This window comes from Taeniopygia guttata, chromosome 4 (assembly GCF_048771995.1).
Source record: "Taeniopygia guttata chromosome 4, bTaeGut7.mat, whole genome shotgun sequence".
Lineage (NCBI taxonomy): Eukaryota > Metazoa > Chordata > Aves > Passeriformes > Estrildidae > Taeniopygia > Taeniopygia guttata.
The window spans coordinates 36,029,651-36,042,730 of NC_133028.1; the positions used below are offsets into that span (position 1 = coordinate 36,029,651).

The window sequence follows — 13,080 nt, forward strand, 5'->3', positions numbered from 1 at the left end:
ATGACTGTGCTGGGAGCTTAGCAGTCCACCTCTTCTTCCAGGTCATTGCTGAACAATAGGAAAGTTCTTGGTAGTTGCAATTAAAATTACTATAAACAGCTGCAGAATAATTCAACACTATCAAGGAAATGAGCTAGCAGGAGAGCTCAGTGAAAGGGCAAATGATTGTAAATAGAGTGTTAGACCACTCAGTGCATAGACTTAGACAGATCCCAAACTCTGCATTACCACTGGGGAAATAAAAGTTAAAAAAATCTGGGAGTCAAATGTGGAGAGGTTTTTCAGAATTTTAGCTCAGAGTTAACGAAAAGGGAAATGAAATAGCAGGAACAATAAGGATGGAAACATGAAACATTTATATAGGACCTTCATGGAGCTATCTCTGATATTCCCATGTCACAGGGCAGCAGAGCCACAGAGGCACATAACAGTATCTGTATCTGGGAGAAGAGGTTAAAACAAGCAGCACATTCTGCAGTCACTGACTAAGGATGTCATTAATTTCAAGACTATAAATGCATTCAAAAGACAAGTCTGTGCACAGAAAGAGGTCTCTGAAGCATGACAACCCTGTTGCAATTTTTGGCTCCAGTGCCCCAGTGCACTGGTTGCCAGGAATGACGCTTATCCATTCTTGTATGTTTTCTCACCAGCATATGTTTCTGGCCAGAGCTAAAGTTGTCAAAAGAAACAATCCCCAGTTAGACCCAGTATCGATGAAGTTTAAAAATTAAATTTCATTTTAAAATACTCTGGGCAAGTGGATACTGGTTAAGCAGCTTGATTCTTGTTATTCCTAGCAGTAATTCTCCACAGCTATCTTGGCTTTTTTTTTTTTTTTTTTTTTTTTGAGAAGACACACCTTGTTACCTGGCAGCATTCACCTTCAAACCTAGGTCCCTTTTTTAATTTCCTTAGCATGGTGTATTTATCTTGGATCCAAAATAATCCAGAAAATTTATCACTCTATTTTTATTTCAGCTCTACCTCTGTGCAGAGTCCTGAATACAAAAAAAAACCCCAAAAACAAAAACCAAAAAAAACCCAAAAAAAAAACCACCTAGAATTCAGGGAGCAATTTAATTAATATCCTTCTTCCCAAAAGCTAACAATTATTTTATGGCAGGTCTGCTAGGAAGTAGGGATAATGTATAAAATCCAATATAAACGACTGCTCTTAAGGGGCTGCCACCTATCATGTTGATAAAAATAGATCCAAAAAAGGTAAAAATCACTAAGTTTAAAGAAAAAAAATTATTCCAGCTACTGTACAGAGTTTTAGACAGGGCCTACTAAGCCTGCTCTACTTCTTTGCCACTAGAAAAAAGGTAGAAAGCAGGTATTTCTCTACTAACCCAGTTTATGTTCCCCCTGGCCCTCCTGCAGAGTGCTGAAAAACTGCAGTGAGATGAGCCATCTTCTAAATTTTGTACATTGACTTTTACATACCCCCATACATTCTTGATTTTTTAAACCAAACTTATGACTTGCTGTATGTCAGCACAAGTGCTGGGCATCAACGCTGGAATATATTGGTTAAAATCCATGAGTATGTGTTACTGGCAAAATGGAAATATTCTGATGTACCTGACAAAAAACTTTAACACACCATCCATATTCATTCCTCTCTATGGGATACAGCAAGAATTAAGGCTTTTTACAGCAGCTGAGACTGCCCAGGATCACCAGCAAAGTTCCTACTGAATCAATAAAGGCAGCTGGCAAATCATCCTGGCAACATGTCAGACTACAAAGTCAAATCCAAGCATAGCAGAATTGAATCTCCCTTTATTGGCATTTCTTTCCTCTTCTCCCTCCAGCAGGGACAAGCCCTGAGGCGATATGGCTTTTAAGCTGAGAGAGACAGTTCTCACAGCACTATTTCACTCTGCTAGCACAGCCTAGGAAAGCATTTGGCATACTTCACTGAACAAACCTGACTGCACAGGGTAATGCTTCAAAATTCTGATGCTTGAAGAAAGAGAGGGCTGAAGGAAGCCCTCTCTTTATGAACAAATAATTCAGATTTTACCAGAAAGATCTTTCTCAATTAAGAATGCCAAGATACTACTAACAATAACAACAAGATTACTACATTGCTCTTTGGCAGGACTGAAGTGAATACTGAATAGCCTTACCAGCACAAATGTCTTTTTAAATAGATCAGTGTGAGGAAAAATAAATGGTGCATCCAATAGGTACTCTGCTACCTTTTGCTGCATTTCTCTCTGCTATTGGGGCGAGCAGGAAAGTGAGCATGTGGGAGCCTGAAAGCATAGAGCAATATAAGCCAATCTCACATTGCTCCCCTTCTCTTCTGTTCCCAGGAGACATGCAGAAACTATAAACCTTCAACTTAGGCAATTGCAAACATCCCAAGTAAGGGATATAAAGTTGTCTGAAAGATATCTTTTGTTTACATTGTTTTTTTCACGCTGTTTTGTTTGCTTGCTTAGAACATTAAATCATTAAATACTAAAACCTAACTGATTTGAGCTGGTGGCTTTGACTTCACAAAGGTTTATCTGCAGCTGTGCTTGAAGGAAACAGTTTCTAAAATTCATATTTTCATGGCTGTCCCTCCTCTTCCTCAAAGTATTTAATAATTTTTGGGACTATCTATTTATTAATGTCCTTCAGAACAGAAGACAAATTCTGAGATCATGTCAAAAATACTTCAGGAACCTACAGGTGTGAAACTATTTGAGAGATACCATATGCTGTCTGATGCCCTTTACCTTGACTAAAAATGAAGAGGAGTATTTGAGTTTTGCTGCTAGAATTCACCTGGGCAGAGGCAGCACAGTCCCACCTGCACGTGACACGTTGCCACCTCTGATTTGCTGTCCTTGCAGAGTGAAGAAATGCTTCAGTAGAAGCAGCAATGTCTAGAGAATAACCTCCTAAAAAGAAAATGCCTGACCTACACAGGTTACCCAGAACATTCCTTGCCTTTCAGAAAAATCTCTGTAGTATGAAGGACCAACTTCTGACCACAGCAAAGAAAGAAGAGCAAAGTGAACACCCAGGACAGCTGGCACTTCCTTGTCACCAACAGCAGACAGGCATAGTCCTCTCCTCTGACTGCCAGAAAGTGGAAACCTTTAGTAGGCCACCTGAAGAACACAGCATGAAGGAAAGTGAAATTCTTTGCTCTGTGTGCTTCAGTTGCTTTCAGGGAGTGCACACCACATAGCAAATTCAAGCAGCTGCATGTGCATGGGTATGAGTCAGACCCACAGCTGGCCAGTTCTCTCCTACCTTGCAAAAGGTAAAAAACATCCACCATAAAAGCCCAGAGCAGAGCCCCAGTAACCAGTCAGTGAACCACCAACAGATTATTTACCACAACTGGAAACATACAGTCCAGAGATTGGTACCCAGTCCAGGGATCAGCACAGAAGCTCCATTGCTGCGATGAGGGGGAAGTGAAAACTGTGAAGTACTTAACATCATATCTAACTTCATACACTGCCCCCAACCAAAAAACAGACTAAAAATACCCTGCCATTAAATCAGTTTGCTTAGAAACCCATTCCTAACTGATATTTAACAAGAAAAATTATATCAAATGCAGATTAAACTGAGAGCAAATTTGGCTTCAACATATATCAAAAGTCAGAACAGATTGTGTAAACCTGTTAGTAACTCTTGAGCAGATGTTAGTAACTTTCCAGAATTTTCTCACAACAAATTAGATACCTTATTAGCAAGTAAAAAAATGTTTTTTCTAAGACTGCTTTCCTTTTTAGGGCAAATGCTGTGAGAAACTGTTGGAAGACTATTCCAACCATCACTATGGCAGATCCATACTTCCGTTACTGCAGGTAATTAGGCAGTGTTATTTAAAGAGAATAGTATTTCTTTGTTTCTGTTCTCTGTGCTCAATTTTAAAGGCATCAGGGTAAATCAAAACTAAATAAAACTAACTAGCAGAGGGATGTCTCATAAAGGCAATCCTTCCTTCTTGAAAACAAATCTTAAGAAGTTATGGATTAAGAAAAGATATGACAATGAAGACTATGGCTAGACATGGAACATGCAAATACATGCAATTTGACACTAAAACATGGTTTCAGAGATAAATCACTACAGCTTAGGTATTCATGGACGGAATAATTGCAACAGCATTAAGAAGAATGTATGAAAACATGGTATAGTACAGCACTCATGCCTTCAGTACAAGAAACATTAAGTGGCCTAATAAATAATATTTTAAGCGTCAGTTCAGATATATGGAAAGCAAATAACTGAATCCCATAAAAACAGAACTGAAAGAAAACAAAAGGTTTGCTTACTCTTCTTGACGCAAGTCATTAACGCTCCGGTCTAGCGAGATCATGTCACTTGCCACCATATTAAACCCAAACTCTTTAATGCTGGCTTGAACGGATTCTTTGTAATCTGGTCCTAAAACATATGGCTTCGCCTCCTCTCCAGGGCCACCAACAACTCCATGAGGCTCAGGCTCTTTGGGTTCAAAATTACCAAGGACTCCAGGTCGTAACACAGGATCTGGGTATACAAATGTCTGAGGTTTAAATGTGAGATACTGCCTCTGGAGGATGTTTTGCTGCTTGTTATCAACACCATGCTGATTTAGTTCATTTTTGGCCTTATTTTTCCTTCGAATGGATTCCAAGTCCACTTCCACACCTTCAACATGAGGCCAAGGTACCACAGGTTTGAATTTCTCATTTCCTAGTCCATGGTCTCCTTTGTTTGGCAGGGGTCTGTTGGCTTCTTTGTCATCCTATATACACACACAAAGAAACAGCAGACCATATCAATTGATGATCCTTTATTTATTTACATCCAGTAGGTTAATGCACTAGAGTTGGTACTAAATATATGTTGAGCAAGTATGGAGAAGTCTGTGGAGGGGCTCAATGAACAATTTTACTAAAGCTACCGACTGCTGGAGAACATCACCAGTGTTGTCCACACTTACCTTGGTGAGCTGGTCCTGGAAATGACCAAATGCCCAAAGCATTCCCAAAGACCAAATACCCATGTAGGACATGTTCACCTGAATGTAGCTTGAGCTGTAGTTCAAACTGATGTGCAAGGTGCACTGACAGAGCACTTTATAAAGGAGAAGGTGACATGGAGGCAAACATTGCCAAAGTCCACAGCATGGCATCCTTGGTCCCACTGTCGGACAGAGGGTGTTTCTGAGGCTGCTGTGGCTCAGACCTCTGCAGGATCTCAGTGGTTACTAGAAACCTCTGCAGAAACAAGCTGGCTAGAAGCCAGACTCAGCTGGCAAAGTGTGCTGTAACCACAAGTAATGAGGCACACTCATCTGTGGCAGCCACGAGCCACGTATCATCCCTGCCCTCCACTCACACCCCCGTACCCCCAGCTCGCTCCCAGCAAGCTCCCCTCTCTGTGGCAACAGCTCATTTACAGCTGGGAGGTGACGCTGATGGCACTGGGGACAGCAGGCAGAAACGAGATCAGCTGAATGGACACAGAGACCCGCCTGGGGAGGCAGTGCTGGCACCGAAGAGAACTGCCACGGCCACTGGCATCTCCTGCATCCTTGTTTAAAACAATTTTACTGCACTCCTCCCTCTCTCCACACCAAGAGATCTGAAGTTCTCTCTAAGAAGAAAGGTGAGCATTTCGAAAACTGCTCAGCATTTTCAGTGATCGGTGAGGTTGGTGGGGTTAGAACAAGGGTGGGTGATTTTGGAAGACACTACACAGAAAGGCTTTGAAGTGTCTGAGTGTGAAGAATACAACAGAATACAACAGCACCACCCATGATAGCACTCCAAAACACACAGTCACAACTTTTTCCAATACTACTGTCCAAGAGTATGACAGTGAAATGCTACTGAAGGTTCAGACATCCTGCTAAAATTGTTTATTTGTAAGCAGGACAAATGTTAGATCATTCAGAAATCTGCAGAAACCAACACACATTTTAGCAATCTCTCAGGTTCAAAAAAAATTTGAGATTAAAAGGATGTCACTCATTGAAACCTGCTGAAGGCAGGTTCACAGTGAGGTGGGTTTTCTCAGAGGCTTGTCCATTCACACCCCTTTGACCAGTTTCTCAGGACAACCTTTTCCAGTTGCTTGACCCAGTGAAAGTTTTTTCCCTTATACCTCAGTAGAAGTTTCTCATATTGCATCTTGTCCTTTCAGTCTGCACCCCTCAGAAGATTTTATTTCTATTTGTTCTGCAACTTCACTTTTTTAGGGTGAAAAGATGCCATTAGATTCCCCATTAGACTTTTTTCCAGCCAAACCCAGCCTCCCTAGCAGGTCTTTGCTAGGTCTTCTGCATCTGTGAACATCTCTCGTATTTGGGGCAGTGTGGGAGGAGAAAGCACACAAAATTCCAAACAGCTAAGCTCTTTCTAGGGCATCCACCCTTTATGCACTCAGCCTTTACGGCAACAAGGGTCCAATGCTGACTCATGTCCACGTTCAATTAAACCGCATAATATTTCCTACTACATCACATTATTTTCCTCACATCATGCCACGTAAAAAAACCTTCAGAAATGCAGAAAAATACAGTATATAATATTTCTAGGTTAACATGGTAACAGTGGGAGTCAGACTGGCTCCAATTCAAAATAAGGAGTTTATTCAAGAAACTTTCTGAGTTCTCTGTTTGTTATAGTTTAAACAGGGAGGACATACGGAATGCAGAAGTGTTACATTATTCTGTTGTTCTGTCATCATTTCTTAAGGAACTCAAAAGTCAGTGTTAGAAAAGGGAAGTTTAAGGGCATGTGAAAAGGCGTATTTTGCAAGAAAGTCGAAGGCTGTCATGGATCTAAATAAAGCCTTGAGAGGACTTTTGAAGAAAGCATCATCTCACACTTACCCTAGAAATCAAAAGGAAGGCTTTGCCACTAGACTGTCAGAACACTGCTGAGCTCTCAGCTCCATCTAATTCCTGCTCTGAGTGCGGAGGCAGCTATAAAAGCCAACAAAACAGTCAGCATCATCAGGAAGGATGCTTAAAGAGAGCATAATTTTGACTACATAAAACTTGATGCATTCATGTATTCAGTAATATTTAGTTCTGGTCTCCACATCTCAAAACGAGTCAGAGAAAGTGCAGAGTAGGATAACCAAAATCAAGGAGAAGGTAGAAAGGTATCTTGAGATGAAAGACCAGGAAGGCTACTCATCTTTCATCTCCAAGACCCTGCAGTTGGGAGATGTGATGGCTGAGGGTATAAAACTGAAGTTTAAAACATCATGAAAGTCATGGATAAACCCAATGGAAACTTACTGTTTACTACGATGGATGACAGGTCCATAGGGGGATTGTAAAACGGTTGTGAGAAACCTTCTGAAAATTTGAATTAAACAGCAGTAGATGCTGGAAGAGTCCAAAGGGAAGGCAGCATAGAAAGTAGCCAAGATTACACACTGCCATGCTCAGTCACCACTCTGGATCATCAGTCTCAATCAGACAGGAATTTCTTATTCCTTTGGTTTGTATGGAATTAAATAACCTGTCATTCTACTTCCATTACCTATAAAACAGTTATGAGCTTCCATTTTGGCAATTCTTCGACTGAAGCATAACACTTCTGAAAGAAATTTGTTTTGCTGCCGTTAGAACTATGACTTACACTTTATTACATTTAGTCTCATTATAACTGTTATGCACAATTTGCATTATAATGCATTTATCTCTAGTTCCCTTCTATGCGCTAAATATATTCCATATTTGCTGGCATGGAAAAATATTTCATAAAACAGGGAAATTAAATATACAGACACACTCACTGACACCATTCCTCCAATATCTATGCACAGAAGACAAATCAGATAAAAAGCATTTGTTGTGGGTTAACCCCTGCAAGCAGCTCAGCATGACACAGCTGCTCACTCTTTCCTCCCTACTCTGGACACAAATCTAAAACATGGCAATTATATGGGATGCTATGAAGAAAATTAACTTAATTTCAGCATTTTATGGACATTAAAAAAAATAGAAGAGGAACTAGCAGTGTTTAAGTGCATGGTCATTTCTCCACAGATAAATGAGACAAGGATTTTCCAAATATTGTCTGGAAAAAAAGCAAAGTCAAACCACTACCAAAGAACTACTTCAGTCATCATATAAACCACAATGCCTTAGTTAGGAACTTCTAGGGCTTCCTCTCTCTTTTATGAATTATGATCCACACTCTCTTTTAAATGAAAAATAATTAATCACGTATCAAAAATCCAGAAGAAGTTTTAAACAGTGTCCCTCACTGATTACAAGTTTGGCTCAGGTAAAAGAAGTCATACAGTAACAGTTAAACTGGAAGGCATACATATGAGAAACGATAAACCACAACAACCTTCCTAAAGTAGCAAAACAAAATGGTCTGAAAATTGTTTTAAAAGCTTTGAAGGAGATAGTAACAGCAAAGTGAAGGGAGGGCTCAAAAGAAGTGAGTACAACATGCATCAGAATACAGCACTTCAGATTGTCCAAAAATTAGGGGGGAGAAGCAAAACCTACGAATTCTCTCATATCTGAAGACAAGTAACAAAACCAACAAAATCTCATTACATCTCTGTAAAAAGGACACATAATACAGAAAAAAGTTTTTTCCACAGACCATTATTTTTTCCCATAGGGTTGGACTTAAGATTTCCTGCCAGCTTTTGATATCCAGTTTGGAGCAGGCTTCATTATTTTTTGAATGTTTTTTTCACTCCTTAGGGAAATATGTATGAGTAACTGCAATGGGTGTTTCTGAAACAGTGAAGTGTTATAAATAAAGTCACTACCTGACTTGTAAATAAAAAAGGGGGTTATTAATTGTCATTGTACTTCACAAATTAGGTGCATTATTGCAGAAGACAGGAATGCAGTTGAAGGTATAGAAAACATAACTGTTTCCCTTTGAAAACATGCCTATAAATTACACAAAGTAAAAGGAAAGACCATGAGAGGTCTTAATAAGGCTGCAAGATCAGTCATCTGGTAGGAGGGCTGGAATTGTAGCTGGCAATAAAACTGCCAATGTGAAAGTTGCATAATCTGCTTTTCTTCAGTAACTAGTTCAAGACTGGCAACTCCTTAAAACTCTCTATTATATAATGTCTGAAAAAATTTTGATTTTAGAAAAGTGGATTTGCTTCAGAATTTTCATTTGAGAACTTCAGAATAAATAAAATAAGCAATGATTTCCTCAACCCAGTTATCTGACTCTCAAGGGTTCCATAAGATTTCACACCTCCCACCCCTGCCATGGTAGCCTCCACTGGAGCAATCAGAAATCATACCTACTGCAGGACCAGCTGCAGACTAAAAGCACACACAAATGCAAAAACATTCAGCTTCTCAAACTAGGATAAAGATCTACGGCACTTCTCCTGTCACTTAAAAAAAAAAAAAGCCTTTTCAATAACTACAATCACTACAACTTCTTGCACAAAAAAAACTCTGTTTTAAACTCCACATGCAGCATTGCTTCTAAATCATATTTTGCTAAACCTCCCACCAAACAATTTTGTCGCCAGACGACCCTGCTGACTCAAATTAAGGCTGAATTTGGACTATGAGAGCTCTTTCGTCAGATATGAACAATGACATTCAAGCCATCTGGTTTGAAAGGGCCATTTGCTGTCACAGTGCCTGGGCAAAACAACCTCTATCCTGCTATGACTCCTCTCAGTATATTTCAGAGGCACTCCAAAGGTGATGGAATGCATACTGACATGCTCAGTAGCTCCTACAGTGACTTTTAAAACTTGTGAAAAATTAGAACAGGTAATTTATGAAAATGCCAGAAACACAGAGATAAGTACAATTTGACACTAAGTTGGAGAGAACTTTTGAAGTTTAAAAATGCATGTTTGTAAAGCTAACAGATTGCTAAATCCCTCCATTGCATGCTTTGTGAACCCAAGTAAGAAGCCATGCTGTTGATGGTGTTTGTCACCAGCAGTTTCAGGACAATATAATTTTGTAAGTTATATTTTTATGTTCACAGTCACCCTTAATTTGGACATAAACTGACAATACAAAAGTCCATTACAGAGTAAGTGCCACCTCTCTATAACAGATTTCTGCCACCTTAAATATCCTAGGGGAAACAGAACAAACTTAAACAAGACCAATTCATATCTACCATCCTGGAATAAATGTTGGTACACAGAACTACCATGACTATACAGTTTTGTACCACAAACACATTGCTGTGATGGCATCTCCAAAGAGCAAGTAATCTAAATCCAAGACAACAACCACATCTGTTATTTTTGGAGTCTTGAGCACGAACTTGGTCAGAAGCCACTTATGACTCACAAAGTCCAAACAACTAAAAAGAATTTTGATGATATAAACAAGAAAGTATTACACTATATGCATATTTACATATATATATATATATACATATATATATATATATATATATATGTCCTACTCACTAAAAAATACATAACACTGAGGTGCAAATGAGGTGCAAGGGCCACAGGCAGCTTTGGATAAATGAGTGCTCAGCAGTACTTTTATACCGATGTGTTTTGTACTCCCACCTAAATCTGATGAATGGCAAATAAAACATTGCGGGTTGGTCTTTATTTCTTCTTTTTTTGAAACTTAATTTTAAAAAAAGCAGGGCACCTTCCTCCTTCACTTGTTTCCTAGATTCCACATTATCTATCAAGCTGATTGACATGTGATACACTACTCATTGCCCTGCACCATTCTTTATCCAACTTGTTATTTTTCTTTTAGATCCCAACTAGCTTTTTGAGAGGAAACAGTTTTGCCAGGAATAGATACCTGTAACAGAACTGCTAGTCACCAGCATTGAGAGAAATCCCTTTCCCGCTCACTCCTTATGTCCTATGTGATAAGGCAGAAGAGGACAATCACTGGAACATATACTTCTGCAGTACAGAAATTACTGAGTTTTCAGTAGATATCAGCAGACCACAGGCCATCAATATTGACTCAGCCCACTGCAAAAATAGTAAAGTAGCAGTACTTTTGAGACCCCAAATTACCTGTGCTAGCCAAGGTGAACAATTTAGTGGGCAGTAAGATCAACAAGTTTATTCTATTTTATAGTTGACATTTCTGAGATAGGAGAGCATTGCTTGTGGAAAAATGGCATGTCCAAAAATAAGAAGGGCACACAGTAAAGGAGAGGAACTGTTTGTAGAGATGTGAATTTGGTAACAGCTCAATGTTCTGCTATAATGAAGGAGTTTGGCAGAATTTAGCATTCAAGTTCTGAGTGACTTGCACTAATCTACATGAGCCTCTGTATCACGGATTGCTATTAATGGATAAAAACAAACTCTTGTTATCTAGTAACAAGTCTAAAAACAAACAATATTCACTAATATCTAAGGTCATCTCTGCTGGTGTTTCAACCTGTGAGTTCAAGAAAGACACTGCGGAAGATAAGGCTTAGTTCATCAACTTTATTTCATTTGTTGAATGACTGCTGCAAGAGTTCCCTTGGCAAAAAGACCCACTAGCTCTTCCTGTCCTCTTGGATACCATCTACTTTGTCATGGCAGAGGCATTCATCTAGGACACTGCCTTCAGGCTACTGCTGCATAGTGCCATAATCTGCAGCCAGCATTTCACAAGGTCATTCACAAGGCACAGAAACTGGTATTAAGCTATAGAAGCCCGCAGATAACAAATCCTATGGAAGAAGGAAGAATACTTCTTCTCATTTGAAATAACCTGATTCCCTGGTTATTTGCCTAACAGAAGGAACATAATCAATCCCGATTTTCACTTGTTTACTTGCAGAATATCTTGTTTAAAGACATACCCAAATTTGGATGTCAGTATGATACCCATCTAAGCATCCCACTTAAATCAAATTGTTCTGTTGTGACATTATCTTTCACTTGCAAGGAGAGCTAATGATACTTCCGTCATCCTCTGTGGCCTTGCTGTGTATATATCATTTAAAACTCATGCAAAGTAATGCAATCCTGCCACAATTGCTCTTTCAACTTGCACTGCTTTACCCCCTGTCCTTGCTCCTCACTCCATCTTCCAATGACACTGCTCTCCCAGAACTTACTGCTGAATATGTCTCTCCTGGAATCTGGATTTTGTACAAATGCAATTCTCACATTCATAGGCTTCTGGTCCAGACTGAACAAGTTCCTTTTCTTTGGGAAGTCCATATACCTCCATCAAAAGCAGAGACTACCCAGACACCTGGCCAGAGTGCTTGTGCTGTACTTAGTCTCACACAAGTGATGCCATTGGTCACCCAAAACTTGCAAACTTCACTCTCTCACCTTCAGGGAGTACAAAGAGTACAAAAAAAGACACATAGAACATGGCCTGGACCTTACCTATTTTACATGATGCCTCCTTAGGAGAGGTGCAGTACTCCTTGAATTCCTGTGCAGTTTCACAATTAGACTCTGCCTGACTGAAAGTAAGTAAAAATAAAGACACTGAGTGCCTCAGAACAAATTACTGTAAAAAATAGCAGTCTTAATGTCCTCATTTCCACTAGCACTCAGTGCTTGGGGAATACTGAACCAGCTCTTAAACTTACCAATCTCCTTCCTCATTGCTTGAGATCCAACACTTATTCAGCTTTTACACATCCCATCCTGACATTCCTGGTTCTGTCACACTACCCTGGTCCCATCTGCAGTTCAACAGTCACAGTGAGTTAAAGAAGCCCTGACAGACCCCTTTCACTCAAAGCCCCCTCCTATGCCCAAGAACTTTGCAGAGCTAACCACAAGCAATCATAGACATATAGAATGGTTTGGGTTGAAAGAGGACCTTGAAAACCACTTAGTTCCAACCCTTTTCACTAGACCAGGTTGCTTGGAACTACATCCAACCTGGCCATGAATACCTCCAGAGATGAGGTGTCCACAATTTCACTGGACAGCCTATTACAGTGTCTCACCACCTTCACAGGAAAGATTTTTTTCCTAATAACTGAACTAAACCTACTCTCTTTGTACCTCTCAATGTACCTCTCCATGCGGCTACAGAGAATACCATTTATCTGGATAGTAATTAATGAGATCTAAAATAGAAAAGCTCAGATAAATACCTAAATAAACTGATATCAAAGAAATCTGTCCTTAATTTTGTAA

At 39.6% G+C, this 13,080-nt stretch overlaps 1 protein-coding gene across 2 annotated transcripts in view; it reads right to left on the reverse strand.

The window, feature by feature from the left end:
- Nucleotides 1-13,080, reverse strand: part of GALNT7 (polypeptide N-acetylgalactosaminyltransferase 7) — a 70,649-nt gene that overhangs the window by 35,115 nt on the left and 22,454 nt on the right. For both annotated transcript variants that reach the window (XM_030271345.4, XM_030271346.4), the window contains exon 2: nt 4,299-4,753. In XM_030271345.4, the coding sequence (XP_030127205.4) occupies nt 4,299-4,753 (455 nt within the window). The remainder of the gene's footprint in view (nt 1-4,298; nt 4,754-13,080) is intronic.